Raw genomic sequence first — 17,453 nt, forward strand, 5'->3', positions numbered from 1 at the left:
CCAGGGAATTTGCTCATCTTCATTTTAAAAAATACTTCTGCTGGGCATAGAGTTTTGGTTGACAGCTTGTTCTTCCTTTCAGCATCTGGCTGCATCACTCTGATGTTTTCTGGCCTGCACTGTTCTGAGCAGAAGTCGTCTGTCAAGCACATCACTGTTGCCCTGCACGTAACGTGTGATTTCTCTCTCACCATTTTCAAAACGCGCTCTTTAGCCTTGCTTTTGGCATCTTCACTGCGACGTGCGCCTACGTGTAGTGTTGTGTTTACTCTACTTGGTAGAGGCTAAGCTTGCTGAACCTGGAAATTAACGTTTCACCAGAGGAGATATTTCCAGTTATCATTTCTTCAAATAATGTTTGGGGTTACAATTTGGGGGCACCTGTGAGCTTCACAATCTTCGCTCAGGTTCGGGAAGTTCTCAGGCTGTAAGCGACCTTTCTGCCTGCCTCTCCCCCTCTCCTCCCGGGGCTCCAGGAGGTGCTGACTGTTTCTTCCACGGTGGCCCATCGTCCACTGTCTCTCATCCCTCTCCCCTTGCTCTCCTCTGACTGTGCGTGCTCAGTCGCCAAGTCGGGTCTGACTCTTTGCGACCCCAGGGGCTGCAGCCTTGCCAGGCTCCTCTGTCCCCAGGCAAGAATACTGGAGTGGGTTGCTACTTCCCCCTCCAGGGGATTTTCCTGACCCAGGGATGGAACCCACATCTCCTGTGTCTCTGGCACTGGCAGGCAGATTCTTTACCACTGAGCCCCTTGGGAGGCTGCTTCTCCTTGACTGGGTCATTTCGAGTGGCCCGTCGCTGAGTTCACAGGATCTTCCTTCGCTTTGCTGAGTCTGCTGTAGACGCTTTCAACTGCAGTCTTCACTTCGTTCACTGCAGTCTTGAGTCCAGAATTTCCATTTGGTTATTTCTATGGCTTTTCTCTCTGTTAAACTAGTTTCCTTTACGCACTGTTTTCTTTACTCTGTTGAACTGTCTTTCTGTGCTTTCTTGTAGCTCACCGAGTTTCCTTCAGACAACCATCCTGAACTCTTTATCAGGTAGATCTCTGGGGTTCGTCTATGTTAAACTACCGTGTTTCTCTGGTGGTGTCACATTTTCTTGATTGTTCCTGCTCCTTGTAGTCGTGTGTTGCTGCCTCTGCACTGAGGCAGTGGTTACCAGCCCTTTCCCCTGACTGCTTCTGGAGAGAGACAGCTTCCATCAGTCCTGCTAGGGCTTCTGAGACTTTCTCAGACCTTGTCTATGGACGCACTGGCTTCTCATGCCCTCTTCGATCCTACAAAGCCCGGCTGTGTGCTGACGGCCTCCCGAGCGTGGGCCGAACGCTCACCTGCGGCTCTCCCAGCTCCACAGTCAGGCTGGTTTCTGCACGTGCCACTAGCTTTCCGCCGGGGCTCAGCACCCGCCACTGGGGATAAGCAAGGGGAGCCGGCTGACGGGTGGAGGCGCACGTGGGTGATGCTCGCAGCACGGCAGGGGTGTCCGTGGGCAGCTGGGCAGATCTGCAGGTGAGGAGCCCCCAGCAGCTCGCTGGCAGTCTTCCTGAGAAGAGTCTGTGAGGGGGCTCTGTGTTTCTCTGATGCCGTCTGAGAGCCCTGGGAGCTGCTCTCCAAGTCACGCCCTGTCCCCTGGTCCCACAGCGCACTGCAGCATTCCGGAGGGAGGGAGAGCCAAGCAGGGCACTCTGGCAGCACACTGCACGGCCAGGGCAGCCAAGCCCGTTCACGTGCTCCCTTCCCTCACGGGAGACACCTCAGGCTGAGACGCGCTCTCCTGGCACAGAGCTGTGCCGCCTTGGGGTGGCGGGTGATGTGGGTAAGTAGGCCCGCCCGGCTCACCCTCTTCAGCGCGTCGAGTCTTGGATGTTTTTCTCCAAAAGAATGACTCCTGCACTTCCACCAAGGCCCCTGTGTGTGGTTACCGTCTAAAGTGGGATCCTCTGACAGGAAGCTCTGCCTGCCGTGCTGATGACACCGCTCCAGGCAGCCCTGTGGACGCTGGCCCTGGGCCTCTCTTCCTGCCCCCTCGCCAGGCGCTGACACGCCTGCCCTCAGCTCTCGTCACACTTCAGAACCAGCCTGTCAGGTTCCGCACAGCCTGTTCTGGATTTAGGGAGACTAACACCGTTAGTTCTGACAACATTGTTGGGCTGCTGTCTTCCAACTGTTAACAGAGTTGTTCCCTTCATTAATTTAGGCCTTATTTTTTAACAAAGTTTTAAAATGTTTTCTATAAAAGCCTTCAGAGGGGAACCCTTGAATAAGATCCAGAATGAAACACTGGCAGTTACTGGCTCCTGTTTATCCGTGTCAGCTGATATTATTTCAGGCATTTCTTAGAATTTAGGGATGTCAGTACAAGGATCAAAAGATTGAGAAGTTTAACTTGTCCTCTAAAATGTTTTTATGTACAACTATAATATTTGTAAGAAAAAATACTGCAGAGACCAGACTAACTGATCATGGATACTCACCCCAGACTTCATATAAACAGGAGAAAACACCCAGCCAAGAGCACAGAGGATGAATGCGGCCTGAAACCAAGAAGAGAAGAGCGATTACATCAGCGTCCCATCTTGAGCAGGCTCTTAAAGGGGCGGCAAACTCAGTTACTAACTGTTTTGAGCCCAAAAGCTGCATCACTCCTGGGAACCCTGCAAACAGCAGCCCGAGAATAAGCCTCCAGGAGGAAATCACCTTACAGACAAAATCACCTTACGGGCCTTGGTCTTTGCCTGCAAAGGCGCATTCTTAATTTTTTCGGGGGGGGGGGGGGGGTTTGTGCTTAACTAAGCCAATCTTCAAGATATTTATTAAAAGTTATGTTTGCTTAGATCCAGATAGGATCAAAGATAACTGATCATTAAATAAAGAAAGACAGGTTGAAAAAAATCAGAAACCATTCAGAGAAACAGTAGAGAAACTATGCCAAAATTTACACAAGTTATTGAAATTAAGTAATACATTTTGCTTCAGCTTTCTTTACAAAGAAGGCAGCTGAATATAAGGAGACGCTAGTAAATTCTGATGGAGAAGGCAATGGCACCCCACTCCAGTACTCTTGCCTGGAAAAATCCCATGGACAGAGGAGCCTGGTAGGCTGCAGACCATGGGGTCGTGAAGAGTCGGACATGACTGAGCGACTTCACTTTCACTTTTCCCTTTCATGCATTGGAGAAGGAAATGGCAACCCACTCCAGTACTCTTGCCTGGAGAATCCCAGGGATGGGGGAGCCTGGTGGGCTGCCATCTATGGGGTTGCACAGAGTCGGACACGACTGAAGCGACTTAGCAGCAGCAGTAAATTCTGAGAGGTAAACTGTGGTAAAGGCCAGGGCTCCTTATTAGGATTGGAGCTGACTCTGTTAGAAGTGTTATTTCTTTTTGTAATCTACCAGGAGAAAGATGAGACCCAGAAAGAGGGAGGTTTCTGATTTATAAAAAAGGTCAGGTGATTTATATAGATATAGGTTAATTAACCCAAAACTTATAAATTCACTTATAATTTAGGTGAACAAACTCTACATTCTACAACAAATATATCCATATCCCACAGATTAAAAATAAATAATCCATTTTATAAGTTTTATAGTTGAAACTGGTATTCATAGATCAATTAGGAGTTTTATAGTAATCACTTGAATGTCTCAAAGAACTCAGCTGACCCTATTCTCAATGTACAGATGACTGACTCCCATCTAGTGAAAAATCTGCATAATGCTAAATCTGCCTCAAAAACAAACTGAAAAATGACTCACCCAAGGGTGAAGCTGAAGGAGTTTGGACAGAATCAGCACTCAAACCCTAGTTCTTTTGATTCCACATACGGTGATCTCTAATCAAACACAAACTTGTCCCCACTTCCGTCAATTTAAAGATCTGTGAAATGAAAATGCAGGTACTGCATTTTCGGAAAAAAATCTGTGTGTAAGTGACCTGCACAGTTTAAACGTGTGCTGTTCAAGGGCCAACTGTACACCGCAAATGTGTATACCCAGACAAATACACACACACATGTATACACACGTATCTGTGTGTATATACACGAATGTTTATGTTTGTATATATTTGTTACTACGATCCTACCTGACTAGTCTCCTAACTGTACTCCCATGGTCCCTGGAATAAAAACACTCTCTGTCTCTTTATTACTTTACTAAGAAGAATGAAAACTAGCACAATCCTTTTGAGAAATGAAAGACTTGGTTCCTTCCTTCTATGACTTCCCAAGGAGTCTTTCGCGTTTACTCAGGCCTTTCTGAATTTCATCTGGACACACAGAAGTGGAGGCTTGCTGCCCCCAAAGGCACTACTCACGTTCCACTCGAAGGCCCCGACAGCAATCCCCGAAGACGCCCCTTTTCCAGCCAGACCCATGAAGTGGCCAGTGCCAATATTTGAGGCAAAAAGAAAAGCACCTATCTGAAAATCAAAAGACAATTATAAAAAAAAAAAAAGACAATTACAGATCAGAACTCTTATCCAACTCCAAAAACTAATTTTCACAAACGTAACCTCAAGCTGAATTTCACATTTCCTCAAAAGAGAGTACACTTGGGCAGAATTCCCATTTGCCCTTTTTCTATACTAAAGCCTCACCATAAACCAGAAGCCAAGTAAGAACAGGATGAAACGAAACCAGCAGCACCGCCGTTCTTACGCTGCCCTAACCCCAGACTTACTGCAGCTGCAGGAACACCGGCAGGAGTATGACCTCATCACTGTTCGAGGTTAACTCAGAGACCTTAACCGCTGAGCTGACTGTAAGAGCATGGTGAGACTGCTAAGGTAGTGAATGCGATGAAACACAGTGTAGCCTAAAGGAGCTCTACCAAGTGGTGCGAACAAGGTAAACAGCATTTGTACTTCAATCCTATTAAAATGGACTGTGTGCATATACACTTGTGCACACGTGTGTTTCTACGCAGATGGGTGTGATTCTGGTAGTACATATATAAAAAATACTTTTGGGGACTGGAATCACTGTTATAGAAATAGAATAGGGAGAAAATTTCAAGTTCTATAATTGGATTTTAACTTCGTGTGTTTTTTTTTTTTTTTTTAACAACCAGCATCTGTTACTTTCAAAATAAAAAATCCCAGAGGCATTTAAAATGAACAAAATCCCTCCTAAACCAATAATAGCTTTTTAGTTGAGTAGAGAGAGCCATAAAAATCCAAACCCAAATACTGCGCTGTATGTGACAGAAGATCACTGCAAACCAAATTATTAAGAGAGGCTGAAAATAACAAGGCCTTTTAGGTAAAAACAGAGAAACAAAGCACTGACAAAATAACACAAGATAAAGTAGCATTCAGTACCAAGGGCATTAACTATGACAGAGGTTTATTTGTTTGTTTGAACCACCACTCGCAGAGTGTACTAGTTGGAGGACACAATTGAGACCACGCGGCACCAAACGTCTTAGCAGCCAAGAATAGATGGCAAACGAACCTCAGGAGAGGCACGCAGTGATTACTCAAGCAGTTATTTTTACTTGCTACCTTTATCATAATAATGAAGACCTACATACAGTTTAAATTGCCCAAAAATATGGCACATAAATAGTGGGCTGTCCATCTGCTGTATCACTATGCAACTGTGTATAAAAGTCTATCTATCTACCAACATTTATAAAGACTTAGGGAGACCTTATACATTATTAAATAAAGTGTTAGTCACAAAGTCATGCCCAACTCTTTGTGACCCCATGGACTGAAGCTTGCCAGGCTCCTTTGTCCATGGGATTCTCCAAGCAAGAATACTGGAGTGGGATGCCATTCCCTTCTCCAATTAAATGAAAAGGCAGGCTAAAAAGGCATCATTTATTAATTAACTATAAATAAACGTCCACTGCGAACTATGTGCCAGAAGCATTGCAAGTACTAGCCATCAGCGAGTACAACAGACCCTTGCCCTCGTGAAGCTAACGTCCTGTTACACGAGAGCATAAACAAAGTAAGTCAGGGGTTATTTTGTAGCACAGAAGCCAGTGGTAAGCAGTGAATTCCTACAGAGAAGGAGAAGGTAGGAAGGCAGACAGAAGTGCTGAGCGGTGGGGCGGGCGGCGCCGGCCTTCCTGAGGAGGGCTGAGGGCAGCCCGGGGGCCTGCGGGAGCGGGGCCTCCAGGCCACGGGAGCGGCAGGGTCAGAGTCCCTGAGGTAGGAGCACGGCTGAACGTCTCAGGGTCATGCAGGTAAGGAGGTGCAGGTCATCCATCTGTGGCCCGACAGACTGGGTGACATGCTGGGTGAGCAGGAGCCCCCAGAGGGCCGTAAGCAGTAAGGCGGCACGTCCTACCCCTTGGCTGCCTTGCTGAGGCTGGAAGTGGAGGAGCGCAGGTGGAAGGAGGGAGTCCAGACAGAAGCTGTTACAAGGAACCCGCATGAAGGATGATGAGAAGCGGTCTTCCTGATGGACTCCCTGATGGACTAGAAGATGGGCTGAGAGAGAATGGAGAGTCGGATGCGACTCCCCGTGTATCAGCCCGAGCAGCTAGACGGCTGAAGCTGCCCTTCAGGGTCGAGAGATGGCGGGGCGGGTTGGGGGGCAACCGCGCAGAGGCCGTGTCGTGTGCAGTGGCTGCCAGGCCTTCCAAGTGAGGGGCTAGATGGGCAGAGGGACACAGGACTGGAGTGTAGGCAGAGAGCTGGGGCTTGCCAGCATTCCAGCAAGTGGTCTTGAATGCCAAGTCGCCAGGTGTGGGAGTGTAACTGCAGAGTTAAGAAGCCAGGGAGACGGGAAGGAAGCAGCCAGGGGACCTCAAATGACTGGCTGGTGAAGCAGCAGTAAAGGTGGGAAGCCCAGAGGCAACACGGGGCAGGAGAGGGCACTGAGTTCAGTCTCACCACCATGGAGCCAGGTAAGAGGAGGCCTGAGCACCAACCCAGGGATAAGCCCCATGGAGGCCCCGATGAGAGCAACTCATACCCACTGGACACTCACTGCCTAAGTAGAAGTATAAAAGAAAGAAAGCTGGAGTGGCAAAACTACTCTTTTATTGCAATTCCTTTTAACAATACCATACCACAGTTTATTCATTAAGCAGTAACTCTAAGAATGAAAACAGGAGTCACATCCAACCCCCAGTCTGCACTGCGCACTTCAGAGAGCAGGGCTCCCTCCACCTCGTCTGGGCCCCAGAGCCTAGCGCAAGGCTCTGCACCTCCCAGGCACCTAGTGACGGCTGTCGGACTAAACTGAGCCAAGGGAACACTTATGTCAGCAACTACTTGAGAGCTGAGGGAACGACTACTGAGGTGGCTTTCCTGATTCAGCAACTCTACATTGTGTGGGGTAAAGGGCACCTGCGTGGAAGTAGTAAACAAGCCCACACGCAGCCCCCGGGGCCACACGGGGCACGCTCACCTGCCACCACACGAGGCTTCGTCCCGCCAGGAAGAAGTCTTCCTCTGTCCCACGGCTGCACGACATGATAACCTTAAAAAGGGGTGGGGGAGTCCAAGTAACCAGTGATGACTTCATTTACAGGTAAACGTCCTTTGCAGAGATCCCATTCCCCTCTTCATTTTTTTGTTTGTTTGTTTGTTTAGGAACAGAAGTCTTTGCCCACTGAGTTAGAGGAGGGCCCATGGTCCCTCCCAGCTGTGAGACTGCACGGGCATATCCATTTCTTTACACTCCTGTGAAAACAATATTACCTTATTTCCCGCGCCCCGCCCCGCCCCGCCCCGAATGGTTAACCAGCGCTGTGGTTCCCATCAGTCTGGGAGATGAGTGGTCTGCAAATGCCTTAATCGACTGGGAATGGAGAAGGTGAACACAGCCCAGCTTCTTCCAGGAGGACAGTCACACTGCCAAGATTATGGTGTCCTCCCCATGCACCCAGAGGCTCTCTCCCCCGGTCCCCAGCTCTGATCCTCAGACTCCAATATGGTCAAGGGACAATCCCAGGGTTTCTTGGATTGCCTAAAACAGCAGGACTCAAGGATGACCGCTGGTTGACAAAAATGTGTTTCTCTAGAGTGAACTTATGACAGCCATCCAGAGTATCTGTATTATAACCAAGTCCCCTCACAGCACCAAAGAAACGCTCTCTAAGTCAGGCACTTGAAGCCAGTCTCAGTCGTCCATCCACTGAGTGCTAGTCAGGAGCCTGTGACGCTCAGAGCCGGCCTTTCCTAAGGAAGCATCAGCAGGGTGTAAGGACACGCGCATTAGGACTTTTAGAAGGAATTTACAAAATGGTCTAAGGTGAATAAAATCACACCAGACAGGGAGAGAGGAGGTCCTGGGAAGAAAGTGGTTACACACATCTTGCCTCTTTGTTCTTCCCTGCTCTCCTTCTAGAATGATCCACCAACCACGGCCCCTTCCTTCCTCCCTGCTCTCCTTCTAGAATGATCCACTGACCACGGCAGGAGGGCTGCTGGAGCAGAAGGTGCATTCACTACTTTCTCAAAGACCTCAGGCTGAGACTGATAACAGAGACAAACAAACAAACATGTAAATGTGTTCCCCGTAAGCATCTTAAAGGACCCAAGACACCAGCAACAGAGACAAGCTTTCCCTGTGGGGCTTCACGGACAGAAGCTGATGAATGATTTCAGAAAGGAGCAAATGTGGGCAATTCCTATCAGTAAAGAAAAGGGTGGTTTGCTTAATAACCAGAAGAAAATAAAGCTCGAGTCTTCCATCACATCATATACAAAAGCAAATTCCAGATGTTCAAGAGATTTATATACTTGTAAAAATCCATAAAATATTAGAAGAAATTTAGAATAATATTTGTATATCCTTGGAGTGGGGAAAACTTTGCTGAGCAAGCCAGGAATGAAATCTAGATGTAAAAGAAAAGAGAGATATTTGACTTATTGAACTGTCAGAAAGATGCCAGTAACAGTCTAGACCGAGGGTTCTCACCCCACCCTCCAGGGGACAGCTGGCACTGTTTGGAGATGCTTCTGGCTGTGCAGGGGTCGGGCTTGGGGCGCTCCTCAGCATCCTACAGTACGCAAGGAAGACCCCACAACAAGGAATCATCTGGTCCCACACGTCAGGAGTCCTGAGGCTGAGAACCGCTGGCCTAAAGAATGACAGTTTGGGAAAAACAAATTAGCCAACTCAAATGACAGACAAGCTGATAAATGCAAGGTTGAACAACCCAATTCAAAAATGGGCACACAAAAAAAAAAAAAAAAAATGGGCACATAATCTGGCTATTCACAGAAAAAGAAAATCAGTGGACAACAAGCTCGCGAGGAGATGGTCAGCTTCACAGGAGGCTGTCTAGAAAGTGCAAATCAAAGTTGCGGTGACTTATCACTATTCCTTCATCAGCCTGCCCCCACCTCCTTCCCAAGATTAAATTAGAAGTAACACACCAGGTCAGCGAGAGCTTGGGGCAAGGGTGTGCTCATATGCTGCAGAGCAATTCCAATTTCAGGAATCCATGCTACACAGATTAAAAGCACAACACGTTAAAACTACGACCTGGCAATAGCCTCAGCGTCAGTGAGCAGGGAAGAGCTGAATCACACACACTTCTCTGACTATCGTGCAACTGACACAGACACGAGCTAGCTCTCTGCTCAGGCCCAGAAGCACTTCACGTCTCGGGGTGAGGGGAGAAGCGAGCTGCGGAGTGACGTGCATGACATGCCCACGTTGTCGGCAGAACCAAAATCACAGACTCTGCCTGTACGTCTGTGCCGTTGTTTAGTCGCTGAGTCGTGTCCAGCTCTTTGGGACCCACGGACTGTAGCTCGCCAGGCTCCTCTGTCCGTGGGGTTCTCCAGACAATACTGGAGTGGGTTCCCACTTCCCTTTCAGGAGTGTGTCTCTGTAAGCACTGAGAAAGGGGAGGAGGAACACATGGCCCCTGGGGATCTCAGGAGCTGGGAAAGGATGAGGAAGAACAGGGACTGCTTCTGACAGTTAACGGATCTTTTTACTTCTTATAATTAACATGTGATTAAAAACAATATATGATTTTTTAAGAAGACCAAAGGAAAAATAACAACACAGAGAAGGAAAGAGATGAAAGCATTCTGGACAGCAGCGCATGCTTTCTGGCTCCTAGAAGAACAAACGGAACAGCGGGTTTCCTTTGGAAGCATCCAGAAGGTTCACAGGTCCTCTGAGCCTGGCCAGACCTAGGCCCCTCCTGGGCCGAGAAGAAAGCTGGGTGGGGCTTCCTGATTGAGGGCAGCTGGGGGAAGGATCCCCAACAGGCGCCCACCACTAGAGCACAGCCTGGGCGGCCTAGGAGCATGCTGCCCACTTGCGTGTGCGCTCGGCCGTGTCCGACTCCTCCTGACCCCATGGAGTGCAGCCCACCAGGCTCCTCTGTCCATGCGAGCTTCCCAGGCAAGAATACTGGATCGGATTGCCATTTCCTACTCCAGGGGATCCTCCCGACCCAGGGAGCAAACCCTCACCTCTTGCATCTCCTGCACTGGCAGGCGGATTCTTTACCACTGCACCACCTGGAATGTTTCTCATAATGGAAGCCAATTTGAAAAAAAAAAAATCATTCATTTGAATGATCTAGATAAATCTCAAACTTCTTTCCACTTGGAAGAGATACAAAAAATTCTCTTAAGAAGATGGAGACCATATTTCCATTACTCCATCTGCCCACTCACACAGCATGGTGAGCCCTCAAGAGACTGTCCAAAGATCCTGCATGGAAGGGCCAGATTCTGCACACTAAGATCTGCTCATAACCTCACGAAGCACTCCGCTTAAAGGTCAAATGCGCAGGTAAGCTCCAGCTGGGCGGGAGAGGCCCAGAACGAAGTCTCCCCCTAATCAGCAAACTGTGACATCGTCACCAGGTACTCCTGCTCATAAAGCAGGCCAGGGAGAGGCTTCTGATGGTTAACAGCTTAGCCGAGGGGCCATACCATGACCAAAGCCAGAGTCTTCTGCCCTGCCCTCTGACCTTCTGCTGTCTGGCTCTGAGGGTGTATCTTCAGGACATCTCTGTGAGTACTTACAAGTTAAGCGAAGAGCCAACTCATTGGAAAAGACTTTGATGCTGGGAGAGGCTGAAGGCAAAAGGAGCAGGGAGCAGCAGAGGATGAGATGGTTGGACAGCTGCTGCTGCTGCTGCTAAGTCGCTTCAGTCGTGTCCAACTCTGTGCGACCCCATAGACAGCAGCCCACCAGGCTCCCCCATCCCTGGGATTCTCCAGGCAAGAATTCTGGAGTGGGTTGCCATTTCCTCCTCCAATGCATGAAAGTGAAAAGTGAAAGTGAAGTCGCTCAGTCATGTCTGACTTGTAGCGACCCCATGGACTGCAGCCCACCAGGCTCCTCCGTCCATGGGATTTTCCAGGCAAGAGTACTGGAGCAGGGTACTGGAGCGGGGTGGTTAGACAGCAACACTGACTAAATGGACACGAACTGGAGCGAATTCCAACGGAGAGGAGCTTGGCGTGCTGTAGTTCATGGCATCACAAAGAGTCGGACACGACTTAGTGACTGAGCAACAGGTGAAGCGTTAGCAGGCAGATGGCGGTACCACAGACCCAGTCTCCAACCCATTAAGAGAACTTTACACTAGAGACTATGTAAGTGCTCAATTCAAATTCAATGGGATACTTAGGGCCCTGAAGTGGATGTGACCTTTGAGGTTTTGCAGCCAGGGCCTCTGACGGTTCCCCTCATGCCTCAGGAAGGGGCAGCTCTAGGTTCAGAGCCGCACTCCATCATTCCCTGTGGTCACTCAGCCTCTGCCAATCTGTTTTTCCTCATCTGTGACCCACAGCCTGGTTTTGAGGATGTGCCACACTCAAAGCCCTCAATACCCAACCCGGCCCTGTAGGGGCCTGCGGTCGCTCCTGCGACCGTCACTACAGCACCTCCGTATCACACACAGCGTGGGTCCCAGGCCGTGCGCACTGGGCCATCTGACCTGATTATCTGGGCGGGCGGGTAGGGGAGATGGGCTTGCACCTGCTTGCCCTTCTTCTTGGTGGAGCAGCTGCACAGGGATGCTGGAGAGCTCCCGGCAAAGCGCTGCGCAGGAGCGGGACAAGCGGGAGGCGAGGCGGGGGCCGGGGGACAGGCAGGTGAGGGTCGGGAACGGCCTGGGGTTCGCTCCTCCCCTCTCCCACGCCAGGCCCCACTCACCCACAGCGCGATGCCCAGAACCAACAGGAAGTACAAAACTATCACCAGGACGTCCAGGGCGCTGCTGGAGCTGAAGAGCTGAGCCGTCCAGCCGAAGCCCTGCCAAGGAGATAGCATGGTGCTGCGTGCCAGCGAGTGAGCACCACCGGCGGACTGAAGGTTGCAACGGCCTCAGTGGGACTCTGGCGACTCGGCCGCGGGGCACGCTGGGAAGGGCCGCGGGGCACGCTGGGAGGAGCCGCGGGGCAGCCTGGGCGTTCCGGCAGGCCCCGCGCGGCCCGAGGCCTACCTTCTGGAGGCGGCTCTTCGAGGGCAGCCCATTGGCTGCCAGTCCAGGCACCGCGCCGTCCGGCCTGTCGCCAGAATCGCTCTGCCCTGGACCGAGAGCTGGTCGTGGGGTGGGGCTGGCTCAAGGCTACCGAGCCGCAAGGAGCCTGGGGTGGTGGAAACCAGCGATACCCTCCTGTCTTTATTTACCATTTCGATCTTCTATACCTTGTGGGTTTGGGACATTGACTTGGATTTACTAAAATATTGCATTTGAATATTATGTACCCAGAGTCCTGAGTTTTCTTGGTTCCCCCCTCCTCTTAAATTCTGCTTCGAGGAAACTGCCTTGCTCGCCTCCCCCAAATCATGGCCCTGAGTGGACCAGCTGATCACAGAGGGTCCTCAGCTCTCTGCAGTTTGATCTTTTATGGGTGATATGTGAATTCTCAAGCTGGGCCAAGCCTTAATTTCCTTGGTGTGCGTCTCTGCTGAGTTCAAGTTCTAGAAATCTTTGTCAATAATACAAATAACAGTAACAATAATAAGAGCTACACATAGACTTACTTCTGTGCACTTTATATATATTAACCCCTTTGTACGCATGCTAAGTCGCTTCAGTCCTGTCCGATTCTTTGCGACCCCGCGGACTCTAGCCAGCCGGGGTCCTCTGTCCATGGGACTTTCCAGGCAACAATACTGGAGTGGGTTGCCATGTCCTACCCCAGGGGATCTTCCCCACCCAGGGATGGAACTGCATCTCTTAAGTCTCTTGCATAGGCAGGCGGGTTCTTTACCGCTAGCTGCCACCTGGGAAGCCCATTAATCCATTTGATTCTCCCCCAAAACCAGTCAGTGTGTGGCTAGGACTACAGGGCATGAGGCTTGCAGCTGGTCAGAAGTCTATGGCCTCAGCTTCTTGAGCAGAACTCTTGTGTCCTAGCTTAGATCAGTGCTATTCAAAACATATAATGGGAACCACAGATCTTCATTTTTTCCAGCTTGATTGAGGTATGATTTGCAAATAAAAGTTGTACATTTAAGATGTACAATGCAATGTTTGGTATAAGTATACAATGTGAGATAATTGCTATAATCAAGCTAATATCAATCACCTCAGTTGCCATTTTTCCTGTGTGTAGTGAAAACGCTTGAGATCCCTCTTAGAAAATTTCAGGTATACAATATGTTATTAACAGCACAGTAATCGCTGTGCTGTACTTTAGGTCTCTATAATGTATTCATCTTATAACTGAAGGTTGGTATCCTTTGATCCATATCTCCCTTTTGCTCCTAGTCAACCATCCTTCTCTTCTCTGTTACTATGAAGGTTTGGTTTGTTTTGTTTAAGATTTCACACATGTAAGATCATGCAATATTTGTCTTTCTGTCTGGTTTATTTCACTTAGCATAATGTCCTCCAAGTGCCTCTCCATCGTTGCAGAAGGCAGGATTTTGCATTTCTTCATCCGTTCATCTGTTCGTGAACCCTTAGGCCCTTTCCATAGCTTGGCTGCTGTAAATAATGCTGAAATGAACAAAGGAGTGTAGACATCACTCTGAGATAGTGATTTTATTTTCTTTGGACATACACCCAGAAGTGTGATTCTTAGGTCATAGGATACTTCCATTTTTTGAGGAAACTCATGCTGTTTTCGTAGTGGCTGTACCAGTTCACATTCCGATCAGCAGTGTGCTGGTATTCCCCTTTTTCCCACACTTGCCGATACTTGTCATCTTTTGACTTTTTTGCTAGAAGCCATCCTAACAGGCGAGAGGGGATATCTCACCGTGACTTTCACTTGTATTTTCTTGGTGATCAGTGATATTGAGCATCTCTTCATATACCTGTTGGCCATGTTTATGTCTTCTTTAGAAAAATTTAGGAGCTATTTAGGAGCTTTGCCCAGATTTTGATTGGGTTGCTGTTCTGTTTTTGCTATTGATTGTATGAGTTCCTTATACATTTTGGATATTAGCCCCTTATGGGATATATTGTTTGCAAGTGTTTTCTCCCATTCTTTAGGTTGCTTTTTCACTTTCTGTATTGTTTCCTTTGCTGTAAAAATTTAAATTTTCCAGTAGCTACATTTAAAAAGTAAGCAGGTGAAAATAATCTAAATAATACACTTATTTTAGTTAAGCCAATATGTCCAGGAAGTCAAAATATTAACGTTTCAATACACAGTCAATGTAAAAATTGTTGGACTATTTTATACATATATATTTCCACATTAAGTCTTTGAAATCTGGTGTTATTTTACACTTACCGCACACCTCAATTTGCATGCTACCTTTTCATCAGAAATACTTGATCTGTCTTTAGATGTAACAAAATTCACAGTTGAAAAAAATAGATTCACTTACTACATTGTTCTAAATATACGTGAAACTTTTCCAGGAGCTGAATATAGTCCCAAAATTTCATTTTCCCTTGTCAATGGCAAAAACAGTGCATCTTTTTAGATGAATTGATTTGACTTTGAGCAAAAGCCCATCAGTTTCAAAATTATGTCTTTCCAAATTAAGTAATTCACTAACTCTTGTTGACTGAGTATCATTAACATTGAATTCAGAGGCATGATATAATTTGAAAAGTGTCTCTAAATTGATCAATATCACAAAGCATTCTTCCTTCAAATTTTTCTTTGATTTTTTGCTACCAATTACATAACACAGCCAGTTAAAGTTAAAATCTTTAACATATTGACTGGTCAGAAGAATGTGTAAAATAATTATTACTGATTTGTATTATGGAGCTTCTCAAGTAAAAATTCATATACCCAAGTATAAATTTTTATACTTGGGTAGCTAGCTTATGGGCTTCCCTGGTGGCTCAGATGGTAAAGAATCCACCTGCAATGCAGGAGACCCAGGGTTTCATCCCTGGGTTGGAAAGACCCCCTAGAGGAGAGCATGGCAACCCACTCCAGTATTCTTACCTGGAGAATCCCATGGACAGAGGAGCCTGGTGACCTACAGTCCTAAGGGCCACAGAGAGTCGGACATGACAGAGACGCAGCACAGCACAGCTAGCTTACAAATAAGCTTTTCCTGTTTTCAACTATTCAAATTTAGCTCATTCACGCTGCTGCTGCTGCTAAGTCACGTCAGTCGTGTCCGACTCTGCAACCCCATAGACAGCAGCCCACCAGGCTCCCCCGTCCCTGGGATTCTCCAGGCAAGAACACTGCAGTGGGTTGCCATTTCCCTCTCCAATGCATGAGAGTGAAAAGTGAAAGTGAAGTCGCTCAGTCATGTCTGACTCTTAGCGACCCCATGGACTGCAGCCCACCAGGCTCCTCCGTCTGTGGGATTCTCCAGGCAAGAGCACTGGAGTGGGTCGCCAGTGCCTTCTCCAAGCTCATTCATATATGGTGCGTATTAGTGAGTTTAAATATGTATAAATACAGACTGCTGTTTTTGGACCTTCGCTTATTGAACATTCAACAAGCATTCCTTTCATTTCTAGAAGATCTTGAATTGAAATTGACATTACAGTAATTCTTTGTAAAATTTCCAAGATTCGGCCAATGAGCATTGGCAAAAGCACATCAGCAAATTCATAGCCTTCTATTTCTCTCAACAGTTCTATACAGTAGTGGTGATTTGTGTTAGTTGCAAATATACACAGAGTGATTTAAACAATCGTACCTATCTATGATGCTTTTCATAAAGTCTGCTATAAAAACTAAGCACAAAATTTTTAAATATATATCACAAATTTGAATAAAGCAGTTTACCTTTTGTATTTTATAATCCCATTAAATCTGGAGTTTTAACCTGAACGCCAGTAGAACAGTGTCTGTCATGATAAAAACAAACAAACAATACAGCTACTATTTTCCCTTCAGATTTAGCTGAAATTCTTCTTTGACAACGTCAGAGGTTTAAAAGATCCAAGCCACAAATTCAATCTTTTTTTTTTTTTGCTCTGAAGCTTGTGGGATCTTAGCTCCCCAAACAAGGATCAAACCCAAGTCCCCTGGCAGTGGAAGCAGGGAGACCTAAGCACTGGACCACCAGGGAATCCCCAGAGTTCAAGCTTTTAGGTCATCGACTGGCCACATTTCTTCCTAGGTCTGGATGTCCTTTGAGACAAAAGGTATTCAAAATATTAACTGGGCAGGGTCTCATGTCACATGACTCAACTAAAACCAAAGAGAAATACTTGCAAATTTTCAAATTTTGAATCCATTTTTGGTGTTATTGGAAAGACCTTGTATTCCATGGGCACCTGTTTTGAGGCTTTAATTGAAAAATCTCCCACTTTTTGTAAAACATCTTTTGAATAGTATTTTCCTCCATTTCCTAACACATTTCCACAACCAAAACAATTCCCTTTGTCATCTTTCCATCTAAATTGTTTTTCTTGTTAGTGCAAGATTCCAAGCTATTTTAAATCTGGCCAAAGTTACAAACTCAAATGCTGCTAAAAATCATCACGATGTGTTTTGGATGTTTGTTTCTGATTCCAGGCAACTAACTTTATATATATATATTTTTTTTTTTACCGCAGAGCAAACATTAAAAAAATCAAATCCACTATGTAGTCTTTAAATTTTATATTAGTGTTCACTGTATTATCTTTATTTTTCACACAGCCAATAAATATGTCTACCATGAAGCGTGAAAAGTGAACGTGTCAGTTACTCAGCTGTGTCTGATTCTTGGCGTCCCCAAGGACTGTAGCCTGCCAGGCTCCTCCGTCCATGGGATTCTCCAGGCAAGAATGCTGGAGTGGGTGGCCATTCCCCCTCCAGGGGATCATCCCCACCCAGGAATCAAACCCAGGTCTCCTGTATTGCGGGCAGATTCTCACTACTGCGCCACCACGGACGTCCAGGCCTACCACGCCAGGACGCATGAACGCGGTGTCCTTTAGACGGATGGATTCCTTCCTGTTATGAAGTGACCCCTCTTGGACCTGGCAATGTTCTTTGCTCTGAAGTCAGTACTGTTAATATAGCCTCCTGGAGCTTTCTTTTGTTTAGAGTTGCATGGTATATCTTTTTCTATCATTTTATTTTCAATCTATTTGCACTGTTTTATTTAAAGCAGACGTCTTGTAGCAAGTGTAAACT

The 17,453-nt window shown here is 47.2% G+C and overlaps 1 protein-coding gene across 1 annotated transcript in view; it reads right to left on the minus strand.

Moving 5' to 3' along the window:
* LOC109570972 (sodium/glucose cotransporter 1-like) overlaps window positions 1-12,296 on the minus strand; it is a 50,697-nt gene extending 38,401 nt beyond the window's left edge. The window contains exons 1-4 of the mRNA XM_070769968.1: window positions 12,103-12,296; window positions 7,372-7,443; window positions 4,320-4,424; window positions 2,477-2,536 (exon numbers count right to left, since the gene is read on the minus strand). Of these exons, the coding sequence (XP_070626069.1) occupies window positions 2,477-2,536; window positions 4,320-4,424; window positions 7,372-7,443; window positions 12,103-12,219 (354 nt within the window). The 5' untranslated portion in view covers window positions 12,220-12,296. The remainder of the gene's footprint in view (window positions 1-2,476; window positions 2,537-4,319; window positions 4,425-7,371; window positions 7,444-12,102) is intronic.
* Window positions 12,297-17,453: the final 5,157 nt, after the last annotated feature.

This window comes from Bos indicus, chromosome 17, assembly GCF_029378745.1.
Source record: "Bos indicus isolate NIAB-ARS_2022 breed Sahiwal x Tharparkar chromosome 17, NIAB-ARS_B.indTharparkar_mat_pri_1.0, whole genome shotgun sequence".
Classification (NCBI taxonomy): Eukaryota; Metazoa; Chordata; class Mammalia; order Artiodactyla; family Bovidae; genus Bos; species Bos indicus.